The sequence below is a fragment of the Ranitomeya imitator genome, chromosome 1, assembly GCF_032444005.1.
Source record: "Ranitomeya imitator isolate aRanImi1 chromosome 1, aRanImi1.pri, whole genome shotgun sequence".
Lineage (NCBI taxonomy): Eukaryota > Metazoa > Chordata > Amphibia > Anura > Dendrobatidae > Ranitomeya > Ranitomeya imitator.
This window is the reverse complement of record NC_091282.1, coordinates 856171356-856196885: the sequence shown is the minus strand read 5'-3', so window position 1 is coordinate 856196885 and position 25530 is coordinate 856171356. Positions and strand designations below refer to the sequence as shown.

Genomic DNA, 25530 nt, shown 5'->3' with positions numbered 1-25530 from the left:
AATCACTGTTTTATCAGGAACAGATTGTCATTGGAGGTTTGGCAAACCTGCTGTCAGACAGTCCTCCATACTTATAGTCTCTGTATAACCCCGCCCACACCACAGATTGGCAGCTTTCTGCGTACACTGTGCATATGCAGAAAGCTGCCAATCAGTGGTGTGGGTGGGGTTACACAGAGCTCTGCATTCAGATAATTGGTAGATTTGCAGCAGATAAAGCAGTGATTTTATCAAAACGACAGCAAGTAGCCCAATACGTGATACATTACTGGAATCAGGGTCTCTAAATGATGCTACTCTAAGACAGGGCAGCAAAATCCTGGTGGCAGGTTCCCTTTAATTGTCCTTTGGCTAACTTACCTAGACCTGCACCACTAGGTTATTGTTATTTACTCGCAGACTAGCATAGGATACGAATTCAGCAAATACTGTAGAATCATCAGAGCTTTACAGGTAAAGTTCAAGTGCAATCTCATAAAAATACTTCTTCAGGGTTTATAAACTGGGCTGTAGGACAGCTTCGATCAGAGCTGGCAGCGCGGTAGTTCGGTCCACTACTGTACCCGCATATGCCTCTGATATGCTATGGAAACAGGGAAAAGGAGGGCATGGCCTTATGCCTGCTGGTATCACAGTAGAATATGACCTGTACAGCGGTCCACTGAGGCCGGGCAGCTCCATACAGGCTCTCCTGTGCAGAACAGCAAGCTTTCATTTGTCATATAAAAGGCATATCATTTACATGTGTCATGCTTTATATACTCACCATTGAATTACAAACACCAAGAAGGGAAAAGTCGATGTATTATTTAAATCACAGGATCAATAGACAAGATAATGATATGCAAATGATGAAAAATTTTTAAAAATACGCTTTGGCTGCTATCAATAAGTGGCGTCACTACAAAGAGCTGCCAGCAGCAGATTTTGATGATTTGCGAACATTCTTCAGACAAATATTAATAACCTGACTGATAGCAGCCATGGCGCATAAGTGCAGAGATTTCTTCGTGTGGTGCTAATACTCAACACTAAATAAATCAAGATGTTTTTGAACATTTTTGTTTCCATTTTTTCATCATTTGCATATCATTAATATGCCTATCTATCCTGTGATTTCCATAATTCCACAATTTCTCCTTCTTAGGGCTGCGATTTAAGTGTTGAGTGCATATATGTTAAAAACAAGATTAAACTGCAATGAATTCATAAGGAGGAAAACGTCAATGTACTCTTCCTTCTCACAGATCTCTGATGTAGACATCGCTGCAAGACAAGTGGGTGCAGAAAGAGCTGTCCCTCGCTGTATTGTCCACTAAGGGTGTGGGACCCTATCCATGTACCTAGGAGTGCCATATTTACCTATTATATGACTAAAGGCCCCCCAAAAACTTTAGACTAACGTCAGTGAAACCCACCAATATCAATAATTTCATCAGACAGTCTGATTTTTAGGACGGCCTCAGACTACTCATTGTCGAGGTAGTTGTTGATGGGGCATATCAAATTTTGGACTACAGATCACTTTGTTCTCTTGGAGATAATTGTCGCCAGACATGATGGCTTTCTCATAGAGAGCACTCGGCCGTGTAAGCACTGCCATGTATGGGAAAACTGGCCGAGATGACTGGTATCCGAATGATTGTTTGTCTGACAGCCAACTAATGTGTGTGGCCGGCTTAAGTAGATTAAGGCCGGTTTCACACATCAGTGGCTCCGGTACGTGAGGTGACAGTTTCCTCACGTACCGGAGACACTGACACACGTAGACACATTAAAATCAATGCATCTGTGCAGATGTCATTGATTTTTTGCGGACCGTGTCTCCGTGTGCCAAACACGGAGACATGTCAGTGTTCGTGGGAGCGCACGTATTACACGGACCCATTAAAGTCAATGGGTCCGTGCAAAACACGTACCGCACACGGACGTTGTCCGTGTGCAGTCGGTGTGCCGTGCAGGAGACAGCGCTCCAGTAAGCACTGTCCCCCCCACATGGTGCTGAAGCCGCGATTCATATCTTCTGTGCAGCAGCGTTTGCTGTACAGAAGATATGAATAATCCATTTTTTTTGTGGTTTTTCTTGTTTAAAATAAAGGTCCATTTCCCCACCCCCTGTGCGCCCCCCCCCGCTGTTCTGAAAATACTCACCCAGCTCCCTCGTTGGCTGTCGCTGCTTCCTGTCCTGGCCGCACCTTCTACTGTATGAGCGGTCACGTGGGGCCGCTCATTTACAGTAATGAATATGCAGCTCCACCCCTATGGGAGGTGGAGCCGCATATTCATGACTGTAATCGGCGGCCCCACGTGTTTGGCACACGGAGACATGGTCCGCAAAAAATCAATGACATCTGCACAGATGCATTGATTTTAATGTGTCTACGTGTGTCAGTGGCTCCGGTACGTGAGGAAACTGTCACCTCACGTACTGGAGCCACTGATGTGTGAAACCGGCCTAAGAAAGAGCAGATTTTAAAATCAATCAAGCCAGTAAATTGTTTCAAGCCAGTAAATTATGCTCATGTGCTATATGATGGCATTTGATCATTAGATCCTATATTGATTTGCATGTTAAACCATACAAACAAGAGGACATACCCGCTCGATGACGTGCTAGGGAGGGTCCTTCTCATCCCAGTTCCGACAGGGTTTAAATCATATGCCAGGTGTCCCTGTAGCTCTCCCAGAGAGAAATTGGGTCCTGATCCAGACACAACTGGGGCTGTAAAATACAAAAACACATGCAATGAAATGCATGATTCCTAAGGTTTGTCATTGGAGGGGGATTCCATTCATTTACTATAAAACAAGGAATGTTACAAAATAACATTAACAACAGGTTTGCCCATAGGGCATAGTGATTTCATTATATTGCATTTAACCATAATTGTATGTTATCTCCAGATATTGTAGAATGGGCCAAAACAACGTTTCATTCTTTAAGAATGGATTTCTATTCCAGTGCCAAATATCAACCCATAATAACCAATCAGTGATACAAAAGAGCGCCAATACAAGTGAAGCCGAATGACAACACGAATACTACAAATACAATGCCCCTTCTTCAGTAATACGCATTTAGGTTAGGACTCCCTCGGATATAGGACTGCTTACTCACTTCTAGATACTTGAATCAACTCTGTCACGCTGAAAACACCAGAAGTGACAAAACTCTCTTGGAAATCCGTCAAGTCTGCAGAGACACACAAAAAAAGCAGTGATATGACTTGGTGGTGAAGAATACATGTGGGCGGATGCGCTTACCGGAAGCACACACTACCATCACAAGGGCCAGGGAGATACAAGGCAGAACCTCATCACTTACCCAAATTGATCGGTTTAGTGTCCTCCATGTCCGAGCCAATGGCTGTGCGGGGGCTGCTATCCTGTTCTGAATCTGCAGAGAACAGATACTTTAAGTGAGTCAAAAGATTCCCACTAAAGGCAGCAATAATCCAGCTATTCGTATATTATCATGTTTACTTTCTAAAGCCTTAAAAATTGTGGATTGCTGAAAGTTACTCCATGAATGATAATTTCCTCCCCTAAAAAAAACTTTCATGGCCTATGAGAATTTCAGAGCAAGTATATCTCTGCTAACTGTTACAAGTGTATATCATGTCATCATAAGGACAGACACGGCTCATAAAAGTGTATATTAAAACAGGTAATGCAAATTCATAAAATAACATAACATCAGAAAAAATCCATCCAGGAAAAGATGACTAGATAAACTTCTGTGCTGATAATTATAAAATGGACTTTTAGGGTATGTTCACACGTTCAGGATTTCCATCCTTTTTTTTTCCTGACTGTTTTTTAAAAAACTGCAGCTCTTGGCAGAAAACGCAGGTCCTTTTTTTGGTCCTTTTTTGGTCCGTTTTTGATGCGTTTTTTGATGCGTTTTTTGATGCGTTTTTTTGATGCAGTTTTCTAGCCAGAGTCTGTGTGTTTTCTAGGAATTTTTTTAGGGTTAAAATGGCTGAAAATACCCTAACCCTACCCCTAACCCTACCCCTAACCCTAACCCTACCCCTAACCCTACCCCTAACCCTAACCCTACCCCTAACCCTACCCCTAACCCTAACCCTACCCCTAACCCTACCCCTAACCCTACCCCTAACCCTACCCCTAACCCTACCCCTAACCCTACCCCTAACCCTAACCCTAACCCTACCCCTAACCCTACCCCTACCCCTATTCTAACCTTAGTGAAAAAAAAAAAAAAAAATTCTTTATTTTTTTTATTGTCCCTACCTATGGGGGTGACAAAGGGGGGGGGGTGTCATTTACTATTTTTTTATTTTGATCACTGAGATAGGTTATATCTCAGTGATCAAAATGCACTTTGGAACGAATCTGCCGGCCGGCAGATTCGGCGGGCGCACTGCGCATGCGCCCGCCATTTTGCAAGATGGCGGCGCCCAGGGAGAAGACGGCCGGACGGACACCGGGACGCCGGGTGAGTATAAGGGGGGGAGATTAGGGCACGGGGGGGGCATCAGAGCACTGGGGGGGGGCATCGGAGCACTGGGGGGGGGCATCGGAGCACGGGGGGGCGGGATCGGAACACGGGGGGGGCAGCCACACTCCGCCCACGCACTTCCGCCCGCTCCCCGCACTTCCTGCTGCAGCGGTTCTGCACATCAAATCGCAGTAAAACCCGCAGATATATTTTTGATCTGCGGGTTTTACTGCGGTTTGGACCTCACAATGGAGGTCTATGGGTGCAGAACCGCTGCGGCTCCGGAAAAAGAATTGACATGCTCCTTCTTTTTTCCGGGAGCTATTCAGCGCGTCTTTTTTTTAACAATTTCCGGACCATGTGCACAGTGTGTCCTGTTTTCCATAGGGTACAGTGTACTGTACCCTGCATGGAAAACAGCTGCGGAACCGCAGCGGCAAAACCGCCGCGGTTCCGCGGTAAAAAACGCACTGTGTGAACATGGCCTTAGTGTAAAAAATTATCTCTGCGGTAAAGCTAAATAAACTTAACATTGCAAATACATTGTCTTATGGATATGTGGCCACAGGACACAAGCACCAACCTTGTGCATGAGACTCATAAAAATCCAGCATGTCCTGGTATTCTGCAGATGTTACCACAGATCTTACACCTAGCAATGGACATGCATGGGTTAACCGTACTGCAGGAAATGCATATTTCACTACAGGAGGTCTACAAGGAGAATGCACCTTGGAGATGTACTCTAGATAAATATCTATTGATATACAAACTGTATATCAATAGAATATGTTATTAAAAGCGAGGTGCCCATTACCAATGATTAGGAGCAGCATTGTTAAAATACACCTGACTCCTTGTCACTGCTTTGGATATCCCCTGAACAATAATGATGGCGGTGACAGACGAAATTCAATTGTCTCAAGTTTTCTATTTAAAGTCATAAAATAGCAATCACAGCAAGTTGCTCTAATAAACAAGTGATAAAAATGCTTTCAAATTCTACCAGGATTTCAAAGCAACTGTTAGAATTGTTCTTTATTGTTCACCTATGATCTATTGTACAGCTGTGATGTGAAACATTGTTCAGGTGTGAGCGATCGCACATTTGTGATGCAACACTTTTTATAGCTGTGAGGTATCGTACATCTGTGACGTGTCATGTTCAGCTGTGATCTATCATATGTCTATGACATGACACGTTCAGGTGTGATCTATTATATGTCTGTGACATGTCACGTTCAGCTGTGATCTATCATACATCTGTGACATGTCATGATCAGCTGTAATCTATTATATGTCTGTGACGTGACACGTTCAGGTGTGATCTATCATACGTCTGTGACATAACACGTTCAGCTGTGATCTATTATATGTCTGCGACATGACACAATCAGCTGTGAACTATTATATGTCTGTGACGTGACACGTTCAGCTGTGATCTATCATACGTCTGTGACATGACACGTTCACCTGTGATCTATTATGTCTGTGATGTGACACGTTCAGCTGTGATCTATCATACGTCTGTGACGTGTCACGTTCAGCTGTGATCTATCATACATCTGTGACATGACACGATCAGCTGTAATCTATCATATGTCTGTGACGTGAAACGTTCAGGTGTGATCTATTATACGTCTGTGACATGACATGTTCAGCTGTGATCTATTATATGTCTGTGACGTGTCACGTTCAGCTGTGATCTACCATATATCTGTGACATGACACGATCAGCTGTGAACTATTATATGTCTGTGACATGACACGATCAGCTGTGATCTATTATATGTCTGTGACATGACACGTTCAGCTGTGATCTATCATACATCTGTGACATGACACGATCAGCTGTGAACTATTATATGTCTGAGACATGACACGTTCAGCTGTGATCTATTATATGTCTGTGACGTGACACGTTCAGCTGTGATCTATTATGTCTGTGACGTGACACGTTCAGCTGTGATCTATTATATGTCTGTGATGTGACACGTTCAGCTGTGATCTATTATACGTCTGTGACATGACATGTTCAGCTGTGATCTATTATATGTCTGTGACGTGTCACGTTCAGCTGTGATCTACCATATATCTGTGACATGACACGATCAGCTGTGAACTATTATATGTCTGTGACATGACACGATCAGCTGTGATCTATTATATGTCTGTGACGTGTCACGTTCAGCTGTGATCTATCATACATCTGTGACATGACACGATCAGCTGTGAACTATTATATGTCTGAGACATGACACGTTCAGCTGTGATCTATTATATGTCTGTGACGTGACACGTTCAGCTGTGATCTATTATGTCTGTGACGTGACACGTTCAGCTGTGATCTATTATATGTCTGTGATGTGACACGTTCAGCTGTGATCTATTATGTCTGTGATGTTACATGTTCAGGTGTGATCTATTATATGTCTGTGACGTGACACGTTCAGCTGTGATCTATCATACATCTGTGACATGACATGTTCAGCTGTGATCTATTATATGTCTGTGACGTGACACGTTCAGCCGTGATCTATTATATGTCTGTAACATGACACGTTCAGCTGTGATCTATTATATGTCTGTGAGGTGACACGCTCAGCTGTGAACTATCATACGTGTGTGAGGTGACACGTTCAGCTGTGATCTATTATATGTCTGTGATGTGACACGATCAGCTGTGATCTATTATATGTCTGTGACGTGACATGTTCAGCTGTGATCTATTATATGTCTGTGATGTGTCCTGTTCAGCTGTGATCTATCATACTTCGGTGACGTGACACATTGAGCTGTGATCTATTATATGTCTGTGACGTGACACGTTCAGCTGTGATCTATTATATGTCTGTGACGTGACACGTTCAGCTGTGATCTATTATATGTCTGTGATGTGACATGTTCAGCTGTAATCTATCATACGTGTGTGAGGTGACACGTTCAGCTGTGATCTATTATATGTCTGTGACGTGACATGTTCAGCTGTGATCTATTATATGTCTGTGAGGTGACACGTTCAGCTGTGAACTATCATACGTGTGTGAGGTGACACGTTCAGCTGTGATTTATTATATGTCTGTGACGTGACATGTTCAGCTGTGATCTATGATATGTCTGTGAGGTGACACGTTCAGCTGTGATCTATCATATGTCGGTGACGTGACACGTTCAGCTGTGATCTATCATACGTCTGTGACGTGACACATTGAGCTGTGATCTATTGTATGTCTGTGATGTGACACGATCAGCTGTGATCTATTATATGTCTGTGACGTGACATGTTCAGCTGTGATCTATTATATGTCTGTGATGTGTCCTGTTCAGCTGTGATCTATCATACTTCGGTGACGTGACACATTGAGCTGTGATCTAATATATGTCTGTGACGTGACACGTTCAGCTGTGATCTATTATATGTCTGTGACGTGACACGTTCAGCTGTGATCTATTATATGTCTGTGATGTGACACGTTCAGCTGTTATTTATTATGTCTGTGATGTGACACGTTCAGCTGTGATCTATTATACATCTGTGATGTGTCACGTTCAGCTGTGATCTATCATACGTCTGTGAGGTGACATGTTCAGCTGTGATCTATTATATGTCTCTGACGTGACACGTTCAGCTGTGATCTATCATACGTCTGTGTCGTGACACATTGAGCTGTGATCTATTATATGTCTGTGATGTGACACGATCAGCTGTGATCTATTATATGTCTGTGACGTGACATGTTCAGCTGTGATCTATTATAAGTCTGTGATGTGTCCTGTTCAGCTGTGATCTATCATACTTCGGTGACGTGACACTGAGCTGTGATCTAATATATGTCTGTGACGTGACACGTTCAGCTGTGATCTATTATATGTCTGTGACGTGACACGATCAGCTGTGATCTATTATATGTCTGTGATGTGACACGTTCAGCTGTTATCTATTATGTCTGTGATGTGACACGTTCAGCTGTGATCTATTATACGTCTGTTATGTGTCACGTTCAGTTGTGATCTATCATACGTCTGTGAGGTGACATGTTCAGCTGTGATCTATTATATGTCTCTGACGTGACACCTTCAGCTGTGATCTATCATACGTCTGTGTCGTGACACATTGAGCTGTGATTTATCATACAACTGTGACGTGACACGTTCAGCTGTGAACTATCATACGTGTGTGAGGTGACACGTTCATCTGTGATCTATTATATGTCTGTGACGTGACATGTTCAGCTGTGATCTATTATATGTCTGTGAGGTGACACGTTCAGCTGTGATCTATCATATGTCGGTGACGTGACACGTTCAGCTGTGATCTATCATACGTCTGTGACGTGACACATTGAGCTGTGATCTATTTTATGTCTGTGATGTGACACGATCAGCTGTGATCTATTATATGTCTGTGACGTGACATGTTCAGCTGTGATCTATTATATGTCTGTGATGTGTCCTGTTCAGCTGTGATCTATCATACTTCGGTGACGCGACACATTGAGCTGTGATCTAATATATGTCTGTGACGTGACACGTTCAGCTGTGATCTATTATATGTCTGTGACGTGACACGTTCAGCTGTGATCTATTATATGTCTGTGATGTGACACGTTCAGCTGTTATCTATTATGTCTGTGATGTGACACGTTCAGCTGTGATCTATTATACGTCTGTGATGTGTCACGTTCAACTGTGATCTATTAAATGTCTCTGACGTGACACGTTCAGCTGTGATCTATAATACGTCTGTGTCGTGACACATTGAGCTGTGATCTATTATATGTCTGTGATGTGACACGATCAGCTGTGATCTATTATATGTCTGTGATGTGACACGTTCAGCTGTTATCTATTATGTCTGTGATGTGACACGTTCAGCTGTGATCTATTATACGTCTGTGATGTGTCACGTTCAGCTGTGATCTATTAAATGTCTCTGACGTGACACGTTCAGCTGTGATCTATAATACGTCTGTGTCGTGACACATTGAGCTGTGATCTATTATATGTCTGTGAGGTGACATTTTCAGCTGTGATCTATCATACGTCTGTGAGGTGACATGTTCAGCTGTGATCTATCATACGTCTGTGAGGTGACATGTTCAGCTGTGATCTATTATATGTCTCTGACGTGACACGTTCAGCTGTGATCTATCATACGTCTGTGTCATGACACATTGAGCTGTGATCTATTATATGTCTGTGATGTGACACGATCAGCTGTGATCTATTATATGTCTGTGACGTGACATGTTCAGCTGTGATCTATTATATGTCTGTGATGTGTCCTGTTCAGCTGTGATCTATCATACTTCGGTGACGTGACACTGAGCTGTGATCTAATATATGTCTGTGACGTGACACATTCAGCTGTGATCTATTATATGGCTGTGACGTGACACGTTCAGCTGTGATCTATTTTATGTCTGTGATGTGACACGTTCAGCTGTTATCTATTATGTCTGTGATGTGACACGTTCAGCTGTGATCTATTATACGTCTGTGATGTGTCACATTCAGCTGTGATCTATCATACGTCTGTGAGGTGACATGTTCAGCTGTGATCTATTATATGTCTCTGACGTGACACGTTCAGCTGTGATCTATCATACGTCTGTGTCGTGACACATTGAGCTGTGATTTATCATACATCTGTGACATGACACGATCAGCTGTAATCTATTATATGTCTGTGACCGTGTCACCTCACAGACATATAATAGATCACAGCTGAACACGTCACGTCACAGACATATAATAGATCACAGCTGAACGTGTCACCTCACACACATATGATAGATTACAGCTGAACATGTCACATCACAGACATATAATAGATCACAGCTGAACGTGTCACGTCACAGACATGTAATAGATCACAGCTGAACGTGTCACGTCACAGACATGTAATAGATCACAGCTGAACGTGTCACGTCACAGACATATATTAGATCACAGCTCAATGTGTATCATCACCGAAGTATGATAGATCACAGCTGAACAGGACACGTCACAGACATATAATAGATCACAGCTGATCGTGTCACATCACAGACATATAATAGATCATAGCTCAATGTGTCACGTCACAGACGTATGATAGATCACAGCTGAACGTGTCACGTCACCGACATATGATAGATCACAGCTGAACGTGTCACCTCACAGACGTATAATAGATCACAGCTGAACATGTCAAGTCACAGACATATAATAGATCACAGCTGAACGTGTCACCTCACACACGTATGATAGTTCACAGCTGAACGTGTCACCTCACAGACATATAATAGATCACAGCTGAACATGTCATGTCACAGACATATAATAGATCACAGCTGAACGTGTCACCTCACAGACGTATGATAGATCACAGCTGAATTTGTCACATCACAGACATATAATAGATCACAGCTGAACGTGTCACCTCACAGACGTATGATAGATCACAGCTGAACATGTCACATCACAGATGTATGAAAGATCACAGCTGAACATGTCACATCACAGACATATAATAGATCACAGCTTAACGTGTCACGTCACCGACCTATGATAGATCACAGCTGAACGTGTCATGTTACAGACATATAATAGATCACAGCTGAATGTGTCATGTCACAGTTGTATGATAGATCACAGCTGAATATGACACATCACAGACATATAATAGATCACAGCTGAACATGTCACGTCACAGACATATAATAGATCACAGCTGATCGTGTCACATCACAGACATATAATAGATCACAGCTCAATGTGTCACGTCACAGACATATGATAGATCACAGCTGAACGTGTCACGTCACCGACATATGATAGATCACAGCTGAACGTGTCACCTCACAGACATATAATAGATCACAGCTGAACATGTCACGTCACAGACATATAATAGATCACAGATGAACGTGTCACGATCAGCTGTGAACTATTGTATGTCTGAGACGTGACACGTTCAGCTGTGATCTATTATATGTCTGTGACGTGACACGTTCAGCTGTGATCTATTATGTCTGTGACGTGACATGTTCAGCTGTGATCTATTATATGTCTGTGATGTGACACGTTCAGCTGTGATCTATTATGTCTGTGATGTGACATGTTCAGGTGTGATCGATTATATGTCTGTGACGTGACACATTCAGCTGTGATCTATCATACATCTGTGACATGACACGTTCAGCTGTGATCTATTATATGTCTGTGACGTGACACATTCAGCCGTGATCTATTATATGTCTGTAACATGACACGTTCAGCTGTGATCTATCATACGTCGGTGACGTGACACGTTCAGCTGTGATCTATTATATGTCTGTGACGTGACATGTTCAGCTGTGATCTTTCATACGTCTGTGATGTGACATGTTCAGCTGTGATCTATCATACGTCTGTGACGTGTCACGTTCAGCTGTGATCTATTATATGTCTGTGATGTGACACGTTCAGCTGTGATCTATTATGTCTGTGATGTGACATGTTCAGGTGTTATCTATTATATGTCTGTGACGTGACACGTTCAGCTGTGATCTATCATACATCTGTGACATGACACGTTCAGCTGTGATCTATTATATGCCTGTGACGTGACACGTTCAGCCGTGATCTATTATATGTCTGTAAAATGACACGTTCAGCTGTGATCTATCATACGTCGGTGACGTGACACGTTCAGCTGTGATCTATTATATGTCTGTGACGCGACATGTTCAGCTGTGATCTTTCATACGTCTGTGATGTGACATGTTCAGCTGTGATCTATCATACGTCTGTGAGGTGACACGTTCAGCTGTGATCTATTATATGTCTGTGACGTGTCACATACAGCTGTGATCTATTATATGTCTGTGATGTGTCATATTCAGCTGTGATCTATTATACAACTGTGACATGACACGTTCAGCTGTGATCTATTATATGTCTGTGATGTGACATGTTCAGCTGTGATCTTTCATACGTCTGTGATGTGACATGTTCAGCTGTGATCTATCATACGTCTGTGACGTGTCACGTTCAGCTGTGATCTATTATATGTCTGTGATGTGACAAATTCAGCTGTGATCTATCATACGTCTGTGAGGTGACACGTTCAGCTGTGATCTATTATATGTCTGTGACGTGTCACATACAGCTGTGATCTATCATACGTCTGTGATGTGACATGTTCAGCTGTGATCTATTATGTTTGTGAGGTGACACGTTCAGCTGTGATCTATCATACGTCGGTGACGTGACACGTTCAGCTGTGATCTATTATATGTCTGTGACGTGACATGTTCAGCTGTGATCTATTATATGTCTGTGAGGTGACACGTTCAGCTGTGATCTATTATATGTCTGTGACTTGACATGTTCAGCTGTGATCTATTATATGTCTGTGAGGTGACACGTTCAGCTGTGATCTATCATATGTCGGTGACGTGACACGTTCAGCTGTGATCTATCATACGTCTGTGACGTGACACATTGAGCTGTGATCTATTATATGTCTGTGATGTGACACGATCAGCTGTGATCTATTATATGTCTGTGACGTGACATGTTCAGCTGAGATCTTTTATATGTCTGTGATGTGTCCTGTTCAGCTGTGATCTATCATACTTCGGTGACGTGACACATTGAGCTATGATCTAATATATGTCTGTGACATGACACGTTCAGCTGTGATGTATTATATGTCTGTGACATGACACGTTCAGCTGTGATCTATTATATGTCTGTGATGTGACATGTTCAGCTGTAATCTATCATACGTGTGTGAGGTGACACGTTCAGCTGTGATCTATTATATGTCTGTGACGTGACATGTTCAGCTGTGATCTATTATATGTCTGTGAGGTGACACGTTCAGCTGTGAACTATCATACGTGTGTGAGGTGACACGTTCAGCTGTGATCTATTATATGTCTGTGACGTGACATGTTCAGCTGTGATCTATTATATGTCTGTGAGGTGACACGTTCAGCTGTGATCTATCATATGTCGGTGACGTGACACGTTCAGCTGTGATCTATCATACGTCTGTGACGTGACACATTGAGCTGTGATCTATTATATGTCTGTGACGTGACATGTTCAGCTGTGATCTATTATATGTCTGTGATGTGTCCTGTTCAGCTGTGATCTATCATACTTCGGTGACGTGACACATTGAGCTGTGATCTAATATATGTCTGTGACGTGACACGTTCAGCTGTGATCTATTATATGTCTGTGACGTGACACGTTCAGCTGTGATCTATTATATGTCTGTGATGTGACACGTTCAGCTGTTATCTATTATGTCTGTGATGTGACATGTTCAGCTGTGATCTATTATACGTCTGTGATGTGTCCCGTTCAGCTGTGATCTATTAAATGTCTCTGACGTGACACGTTCAGCTGTGATCTATAATACGTCTGTGTCGTGACACATTGAGCTGTGATCTATTATATGTCTGTGATGTGACACGATCAGCTGTGATCTATTATATGTCTGTGACGTGACATGTTCAGCTGTGATCTATTATATGTCTGTGATGTGTCCTGTTCAGCTGTGATCTATCATACTTCGGTGACGTGACACTGAGCTGTGATCTAATATATGTCTGTGACGTGACACGTTCAGCTGTGATCTATTATATGTCTGTGACGTGACACGTTCAGCTGTGATCTATTATATGTCTGTGATGTGACACGTTCAGCTGTGAACTATCATGCGTGTGTGAGGTGACACGTTCAGCTGTGATCTATTATATGTCTGTGACGTGACATGTTCAGCTGTGATCTATTATATGTCTGTGAGGTGACACGTTCAGCTGTGAACTATCATACGTGTGTGAGGTGACACGTTCAGCTGTGATCTATTATATGTCTGTGACGTGACATGTTCAGCTGTGATCTATTATATGTCTGTGAGGTGACACGTTCAGCTGTGATCTATCATATGTCGGTGACGTGACACGTTCAGCTGTGATCTATCATACGTCTGTGACGTGACACATTGAGCTGTGATCTATTATATGTCTGTGATGTGACACGATCAGCTGTGATCTATTATATGTCTGTGACGTGACATGTTCAGCTGTGATCTATTATATGTCTGTGATGTGTCCTGTTCAGCTGTGATCTATCATACTTCGGTGACGCGACACATTGAGCTGTGATCTAATATATGTCTGTGACGTGACACGTTCAGCTGTGATCTATTATACGTCTGTGATGTGTCACGTTCAGCTGTGATCTATTATATGTCTCTGACGTGACACGTTCAGCTGTGATCTATAATACGTCTGTCGTGACACATTGAGCTGTGATCTATTATATGTTTGTGATGTGACACGATCAGCTGTGATCTATTATATGTCTGTGACGTGACATGTTCAGCTGTGATCTATTATATGTCTGTGATGTGTCCTGTTCAGCTGTGATCTATCATACTTCGGTGACGTGACACTGAGCTGTGATCTAATATATGTCTGTGACGCGACACGTTCAGCTGTGATCTATTATATGTCTGTGATGTGACACGTTCAGCTGTGATCTATTATACGTCTGTGATGTGTCACGTTCAGCTGTGATCTATCATACGTCTGTGAGGTGACATGTTCAGCTGTGATCTTTTATATGTCTCTGACGTGACGCGTTCAGCTGTGATCTATCATATGTCTGTGTCATGACACATTGAGCTGTGATTTATCATACATCTGTGACGTGACACGTTCAGCTGTGATCTATCATATGTCGGTGACGTGACACGTTCAGCTGTGATCTATCATACGTCTGTGACGTGACACATTGAGCTGTGATCTATCATACGTCTGTGACGTGACACGTTCAGCTGTGATCTATCATATGTCTGTGTCATGACACATTGAGCTGTGATTTATCATACATCTGTGACGTGACACGTTCACCTGTGATCCATCTTATGTCTGTGACGTGACATGTTCAGCTGTGATCTATCATACGTCTGTGACGTGACACATTGAGCTGTGATCTATCATACGTCTGTGACGTGACACGTTCACCTGTGATCTATCTTATCAAATAAAACAGATACAGTATGACAGTAAATAGCACTGTAATGGTGAAAGAACACACCAAACACCGAGCCAAAAACTGTAACTCTATTCACTAAATGGTTAAATATGTATGGCATCAGGAGGAAACACTAAGAAGTCAGAATAGGAATCTGTATAATTTACAGCCCTGGACTGTCCTACAGGACAACAGGAGAATCCTCCGGTGGGCCCTGTGCAAGATTGGGCCACGAGCAGTACTGGGCACTATATACTAGAATCACTATAGACAAAGGCAGCATCGTATTCATGTAATAATCTTCCCAGTTCATAATGGTAGAAATTAGTGATTGAGGATAATGTCACATTTGCATGTAGCTGACAAGTGGGACCCTGGAGTTGGTTACTGGTGGCCCCTTGGCCCCCCACTCCGACACTGCGTATGTATGCCAGCGAATGATGCCAATAATGAAATGGATCTCAAGGCCGCTGGGCATGGGAGTTGTAGAGTGTGCGGCACTGCCAGGACATGTGCCCTCTACCATTGTCCACACTTTACTGCGCTTCTCACTTCCAGGACGGACATTTGCTGACTGTCCAGAATGTGTGTGAGGAAACACATGTAGATGAAGGTGTGCACCTCTCTGGAAGATACTTGTAGTAATGTGTGTCATCTCCCTTCAGTACAGCACTATTTTCCTCCCCATTCATTGTCGCAGTCAGTAAGCGAATGGCAAGTAGGGTGTCCCCAGTCCCCCTTCGCCCATGTGGTACGTGCCAACATCAGTGGGTAGCCCTCCCCCGTTTCTGCGTCTCTCTATTAATATCGTGCTCCTGCAGACGCTGAGCTCAGCACTTCTCACTCCTCACATCTGTCCTCCCTGCAGAGGAGCAGAACATCCCCCCGCACTGCGCACTCAGCACCCCCCATACAGAGCACACCTCTCCCCTCATACACCACACTTCAATAGATACAGAATATTTAGTTATAGATTATAATATACTATAGATTTTATGGTTGGATTTTATTTTTTCAAGAAACAAATAGTTAAAAATAATAGTAGTCAATAACTGTGCAGCAAGAACCAACTATACACTCATAGCACCCTAAAAAACGGCCATAAGGTGCATATATATAGATTGCGCGCCCAAGCACACCATGGCGCACAACAAACTAAAAGGATGCCTTCATACACACCCTTATAAGTGTGATTTTTTTCTTGCGTATGCTGCTGCATTATTTGGCCCAATGATTCTTTGTCTGAGGACAGATATTTGCTGGTAGTCAATAGGGCAATATTGAAAAACGACACTGGGGCATATGTTTTAACTGTCTTATTGCTGTGAGCCATCGTACATCTGTGACATGACATATTGTACATTTGAATGCATAACGTCACAGTTCTATGATAGCGCAAAGCTGAACGTGACACGTCACAGATATACGATAAACTCACAGCTATGCAACGTGCCACGTCACAGATGTACAAAAAACTCACAGGTATACAATGTGTCACATCACAGATGAACGATAAACTCACAGGTATACAATGTGTCATGTCAGATGTACGATAAACTCACAGCTATACAACGTGCCACGTCACAGATGTACAAAAAACTCACAGGTATACAATGTGTCACATCACAGATGAACGATAAACTCACAGGTATACAATGTGTCATGTCAGATGTACGATAAACTCTCAGCTATACAATGTGTCATGTCACAGATATACAATAAACTCACAGCTATGCAACGTGCCACGTCACAGATGTACAATAAACTCACAGCTATGCAACGTGCCACGTCACAGATGTACGATAAACTCACAGCTATGCAACGTGCCACGTCACAGATGTACAATAAACTCACAGCTATGCAACGTGCCACGTCACAGATGTACGATAAACTCACAGCTATGCAACGTGCCACGTCACAGATGTACGATAAACTCACAGCTATGCAACGTGCCACGTCACAGATGTACAAAAAACTCACAGGTATACAATGTGTCACATCACAGATGAACGATAAACTCACAGGTATACAATGTGTCATGTCAGATGTACGATAAACTCACAGCTATACAACGTGCCACGTCACAGATGAACGATAAACTCACAGCTATACAACGTGGCACATCACAGATGTACGATAAACTCACAGCTATACAACGTGACACGTCACAGATGTACGATAAACTCACAGCTATACAACGTGACACGTCACAGATGTACGATAAACTCACAGCTATACAACGTGCCACGTCACAGATGTATGATAAACTTACAGTTATACAACGTGCCACGTCACAGATGTACAAAAAACTCACAGCTATACATGTCACATCACAGATGTACAAAAAACTCACAGGTATATAACGTGTCACATCACAGATGAACGATAAGCTCACAGCTATTCAATGTGTCATGTCAGATGTACGATAAACTCACAGCTATACAACGTGCCACGTTACAGATGTACGATAAACTCACTGCTATACAACGTGTCACATCACAAATGTATGATAAACTCACAGCTATACAATGTGTCATGTCAGATGTACGATAAACTCACAGCTATACAACGTGCCACGTCACAGATGTACGATAAACTCACAGCTATACAACGTGCCACATCACAGATGTACGATAAACTCACAGATATACAATGTGTCATGTCAGATGTACAATAAAGTCACAGCTATACAACGTGACACGTCACAGATGTACGATAAACTCACAGCTAAACAACGTGCAACGTCACAGATGTACGATAAACTCACAGCTATACAATGTGTCATGTCAGATGTACGATAAACTCACAGCTATACAACGTGCCACGTCACAGATGTACGATAAACTCACAGCTATACAACGTGCCACGTCAAAGATGTACGATAAACTCACAGCTATACAATGTGTCATGTCAGATGTACGATAAACTCACAGCTATACAACGTGCCACGTCACAGATGAACGATAAACTCACGGCTATACAATGTGTCATGTCAGATGTACGATAAACTCACAGCTATACAACGTGCCACGTCACAGATGTACGATAAACTCACAGCTATACAACGTGTCACATCACAAATGTACGATAAACTCACAGCTATACAATGTGTCATGTCAGATGTACGATAAACTCACAGCTAAACAACGTGCCACGTCACAGATGAACGATAAACTCACAGCTATACAACATGACACGTCACAGATGTACAATAAACTCACAGCTATACAACGTGCCACATCACAGATGTATGATAAACTTACAGCTATACAATGTGCCACGTCACAGATGTACAAAAAACTCACAGCTATACATGTCACATCACAGATGTACAAAAAACTCACAGGTATATAACGTGTCACATCACAGATGAACGATAAACTCACAGCTATTCAATGTGTCATGTCAGATGTACGATAAACTCACAGCTATACAACGTGCCACGTTACAGATGTACGATAAACTCACTGCTATACAACGTGTCACATCACAAATGTACGATAAACTCACAGCTATACAATGTGTCATGTCAGATGTACGATAAACTCACAGCTATACAACGTGCCACGTCACAGATGTACGATAAACTCACAGCTATACAACGTGCCACGTCACAGATGTACGATAAACTCACAGCTATACAATGTGTTATGTCAGATGTACAATAAAGTCACAGCTATACAACGTGACACGTCACAGATGTACGATAAACTCACAGCTATACAATGTGTCATGTCAGATGTATGATAAACTCACAGCTATACAACGTGCCACGTCACAGATGTACAAAAAACTCACAGCTATATATGTCACATCACAGATGAACGATAAACTCACAGCTATACAATGTGTCATGTCAGATGTACGATAAACTCTCAGCTATACAATGTGTCATGTCACAGATATACAATAAACTCACAGCTATGCAACGTGCCACGTCACAGATGTACAATAAACTCACAGCTATGCAACGTGCCACGTCACAGATGTACGATAAACTCACAGCTATGCAACGTGCCACGTCACAGATGTACAATAAACTCACAGCTATGCAACGTGCCACGTCACAGATGTACGATAAACTCACAGCTATGCAACGTGCCACGTCACAGATGTACAAAAAACTCACAGGTATACAATGTGTCACATCACAGATGAACGATAAACTCACAGGTATACAATGTGTCATGTCAGATGTACGATAAACTCACAGCTATACAACGTGCCACGTCACAGATGAACGATAAACTCACAGCTATACAACGTGGCACATCACAGATGTACGATAAACTCACAGCTATACAACGTGACACGTCACAGATGTACAATAAACTCACAGCTATACAACGTGACACGTCACAGATGTACGATAAACTCACAGCTATACAACGTGCCACGTCACAGATGTATGATAAACTTACAGCTATACAACGTGCCACGTCACAGATGTACAAAAAACTCACAGCTATACATGTCACATCACAGATGTACAAAAAACTCACAGGTATATAACGTGTCACATCACAGATGAACGATAAGCTCACAGCTATTCAATGTGTCATGTCAGATGTACGATAAACTCACAGCTATACAACGTGCCACGTTACAGATGTACGATAAACTCACTGCTATACAACGTGTCACATCACAAATGTATGATAAACTCACAGCTATACAATGTGTCATGTCAGATGTACGATAAACTCACAGCTATACAACGTGCCACGTCACAGATGTACGATAAACTCACAGCTATACAACGTGCCACATCACAGATGTACGATAAACTCACAGCTATACAATGTGTCATGTCAGATGTACGATAAACTCACAGCTAAACAACGTGCCACGTCACAGATGAACGATAAACTCACAGCTATACAACGTGCAACGTCACAGATGTACGATAAACTCAGAGCTATACAATGTGTCATGTCAGATGTACGATAAACTCACAGCTATACAACGTGCCACGTTACAGATGTACGATAAACTCACTGCTATACAACGTGTCACATCACAAATGTACGATAAACTCACAGCTATACAATGTGTCATGTCAGATGTACGATAAACTCACAGCTATACAACGTGCCACGTCACAGATGTACGATAAACTCACAGCTATACAACGTGCCACGTCACAGATGTACGATAAACTCACAGCTATACAATGTGTTATGTCAGATGTACAATAAAGTCACAGCTATACAACGTGACACGTCACAGATGTACGATAAACTCACAGCTATACAATGTGTCATGTCAGATGTATGATAAACTCACAGCTATACAACGTGCCACGTCACAGATGTACAAAAAACTCACAGCTATATATGTCACATCACAGATGAACGATAAACTCACAGCTATACAATGTGTCATGTCAGATGTACGATAAACTCTCAGCTATACAATGTGTCATGTCACAGATATACAATAAACTCACAGCTATGCAACGTGCCACGTCACAGATGTACAATAAACTCACAGCTATGCAACGTGCCACGTCACAGATGTACGATAAACTCACAGCTATGCAACGTGCCACGTCACAGATGTACAATAAACTCACAGCTATGCAACGTGCCACGTCACAGATGTACGATAAACTCACAGCTATGCAACGTGCCACGTCACAGATGTACAAAAAACTCACAGGTATACAATGTGTCACATCACAGATGAACGATAAACTCACAGGTATACAATGTGTCATGTCAGATGTACGATAAACTCACAGCTATACAACGTGCCACGTCACAGATGAACGATAAACTCACAGCTATACAACGTGGCACATCACAGATGTACGATAAACTCACAGCTATACAACGTGACACGTCACAGATGTACGATAAACTCACAGCTATACAACGTGACACGTCACAGATGTACGATAAACTCACAGCTATACAACGTGCCACGTCACAGATGTATGATAAACTTACAGCTATACAACGTGCCACGTCACAGATGTACAAAAAACTCACAGCTATACATGTCACATCACAGATGTACAAAAAACTCACAGGTATGTAACGTGTCACATCACAGATGAACGATAAGCTCACAGCTATTCAATGTGTCATGTCAGATGTACGATAAACTCACAGCTATACAACGTGCCACGTTACAGATGTACGATAAACTCACTGCTATACAACGTGTCACATCACAAATGTATGATAAACTCACAGCTATACAATGTGTCATGTCAGATGTACGATAAACTCACAGCTATACAACGTGCCACGTCACAGATGTACGATAAACTCACAGCTATACAACGTGCCACATCACAGATGTACGATAAACTCACAGCTATACAATGTGTCATGTCAGATGTACGATAAACTCACAGCTAAACAACGTGCCACGTCACAGATGAACGATAAACTCACAGCTATACAACGTGCAACGTCACAGATGTACGATAAACTCAGAGCTATACAATGTGTCATGTCAGATGTACGATAAACTCACAGCTATACAACGTGCCACGTCACAGATGTACGATAAACTCACAGCTATACAACGTGCCACGTCAAAGATGTACGATAAACTCACAGCTATACAACGTGCCACGTCAAAGATGTACGATAAACTCACAGCTATACAATGTGTCATGTCAGATGTACGATAAACTCACAGCTAAACAACGTGCCACGTCACAGATGAACGATAAACTCACAGCTATACAACGTGACACGTCACAGATGTACAATAAACTCACAGCTATACAACGTGCCACGTCACAGATGTATGATAAACTTACAGCTATACAACGTGCCACGTCACAGATGTACAAAAAACTCACAGCTATACATGTCACATCACAGATGTACAAAAAACTCACAGGTATATAACGTGTCACATCACAGATGAACGATAAACTCACAGCTATTCAATGTGTCATGTCAGATGTACGATAAACTCACAGCTATACAACGTGCCACGTTACAGATGTACGATAAACTTACTGCTATACAACGTGTCACATCACAAATGTACGATAAACTCACAGCTATACAATGTGTCATGTCAGATGTAAGATAAACTCACAGCTATACAACGTGCCACGTCACAGATGTACGATAAACTCACAGCTATACAACGTGCCACGTCACAGATGTACGATAAACTCACAGCTATACAATGTGTCATGTCAGATGTACAATAAAGTCACAGCTATACAACGTGACACGTCACAGATGTATGATAAACTCACAGCTAAACAACGTGCCACGTCACAGATGTACGATAAACTCACAGCTATACAATGTGTCATGTCAGATGTACGATAAACTCACAGCTACACAACGTGCCACGTCACAGATGTACGATAAACTCACAGCTATACAACGCGTCACATCACAGATGTACGATAAACTCACAGCTATACAATGTGTCACGTCACAGATGTACGATAAACTCACATCTATACAACGTGCCACGTCACAGATGTACGATAAACTCACAGCTATACAATGTGTCATGTCAGATGTACGATAAACTCACAGCTATACAACGTGCCACGTCACAGATGTACGATAAACTCACAGCTATACAACGTGTCACATCACAAATGTACGATAAACTCACAGCTATACAACGTGCCACATCAGAGATGAACGATAAACTCACAGCTATACAACGTGACACATCACAGATGTACGATAAACTCACAGCTATACAACGTGACACGTCACAGATGTACGATAAACTCACAGCTATACAACGTGCCACGTCAAAGATGTACGATAAACTCACAGCTATACAACGTGCCACGTCACAGATGTACAAAAAACTCACAGCTATACATGTCACATCACAGATGTACAAAAAAACTCACAGGTATATAATGTGCCACATCACAGATGAACGATAAACTCACAGCTATTCAATGTGTCATGTCAGATGTACGATAAACTCACAGCTATACAACGTGCCACGTCACAGTTGTACGATAAACTCACAGCTATACAACGTGTCACATCACAAATGTACGATAAACTCACAGTTATACAATGTGTCACTTCACAGATGTAGGATAAACTCACAGATATATAATGTGTCATGTCAGATGTACGATAAACTCACAGCTATACAATGTGACACGTCACAGATGTACGATAAACTCACAGCTATACAACATGCCATGTCACAGATGTACGATAAACTTACAGCTATACAATGTGTCATGTCAGGTGTACGATAAACTCACAGCTATACATGGTGCCACGTCACAGATGTACGATAAACTCACAGCTATACAACGTGTCACATCACAAATGTATGATAAACTCACAGCTATACAATATTCCACGTCACAGATGTATGATAAACTCACAGCTATATAATGGGTCATGTCAGATGTACGATAAACTCACAGCTATACAACGTGCCACGTCACAGATGTACGCTAAACTCACAGCTATACAATGTGTCATATCACAAATGTACGATAAACTCACAGCTATACAACGTGACACGTCAAAGATGTACGATAAACTCACAGTTATACAACGTGCCACGTCACAGATGAACGATAAACTCACAGCTATACAATGTGCCACGTCACAGATGTATGATAAACTCACAGCTATATAATGGGTCATGTCAGATGTACGATAAACTCACAGCTATACAACGTGTCACGTCACAGATGTACGCTAAACTCACAGCTATACAATGTGTCATATCACAAATGTACGATAAACTCACAGCTATACAACATGACACGTCAAAGATGTACGATAAACTCACAGCTATACAACGTGACACGTTAAAGATGTACAATAAACTCACAGCTATACAATGTGTCATGTCAGATGTACGATAAACTCACCGCTATACAATTTGCCACGTCACAAATGTATGATAAACTCACAGCTATACAACGTGTCACTTCACAGATCTACAATAAACTCACAGCTATATGTGCCACGTCAGATGAACAATAAACTCACAGCTATACAACGTGACACGTCACAGATGTACGATTAACTCACAGCTATACAATGTGTCATGTCAGATGTACTATAAACTCACAGCTTTACAATTTGCCACGTCACAAATGTACGATAAATTCACAGCTATACAACGTGTCACTTCACAGATCTACAATAAACTCACAGCTATATGTGCCACGTCAGATGAACAATAAACTCACAGCTATACAACGTGTCACTTCACAGATCTACAATAAACTCACAGCTATATGTGTCACGTCATAAATGTATGATAAACTCACAGCTATACAACGTGTCACATCACAAATGTACGATAAACTCACAGCTATACAACGTGCCACGTCACAGATGAACGATAAACTCACAGCTATACAACGTGACACACAGATGTACGATAAACTCACAGCTATACAACGTGACACGTCACAGATGTACGATAAACTCACAGCTATACAACGTGACACGTCACAGATGTACGATAAACTCACAGCTATACAACGTGCCACGTCAAAGATGTACGATAAACTCACAGCTATACAACGTGCCACGTCACAGATGTACAAAAAACTCACAGCTATACATGTCACATCACAGATGTACAAAAAACTCACAGGTATATAATGTGCCACATCACAGATGAACGATAAACTCACAGCTATTCAATGTGTCATGTCAGATGTACATTAAACTCACAGCTATACAACGTGCCACGTCACGGATGTATGATAAACTCACAGGTATCACAGGTCCGATGGCGTCCACAGTGCATCCATCTGCCTCATTATAGGGAATCTTCTGCCAGAGGTTCCGATGGAAACCTCCGATGCAAACGCTCAGCGTAAAGCGCAGGATAAATGTGCGCCAAGCCTTACTGTGATCTTTGGCAGGCAGAATGAAAAAATCAACAGCAGGTGAAGAATTGGTTTTATTTATTTTTTACACAGTTTTTCGAGTGGTATACTGTAAGTGATTAGACGACTTTATTCTGCGGGTCAGTGCGATTAAAGCGATACCAGATTTATATTGGATTTTTATGTTTGGCTGCTGTCACACACTAAGGGCAGTCTC

General features: G+C 42.1%; 1 protein-coding gene across 4 annotated transcripts in view; it reads right to left on the bottom strand.

Annotated features, from left to right (window-relative positions):
* NFIC (nuclear factor I C) overlaps positions 1 to 25530 on the bottom strand; it is a 145174-nt gene that overhangs the window by 60655 nt on the left and 58989 nt on the right. For all 4 annotated transcript variants that reach the window (XM_069741804.1, XM_069741812.1, XM_069741822.1 and 1 more), the window contains 3 exons: positions 3326 to 3397; positions 3119 to 3193; positions 2599 to 2722 (listed from right to left, as the gene is read on the bottom strand). In XM_069741804.1, coding sequence (XP_069597905.1) covers positions 2599 to 2722; positions 3119 to 3193; positions 3326 to 3397 — 271 coding nt within the window. The remainder of the gene's footprint in view (positions 1 to 2598; positions 2723 to 3118; positions 3194 to 3325; positions 3398 to 25530) is intronic.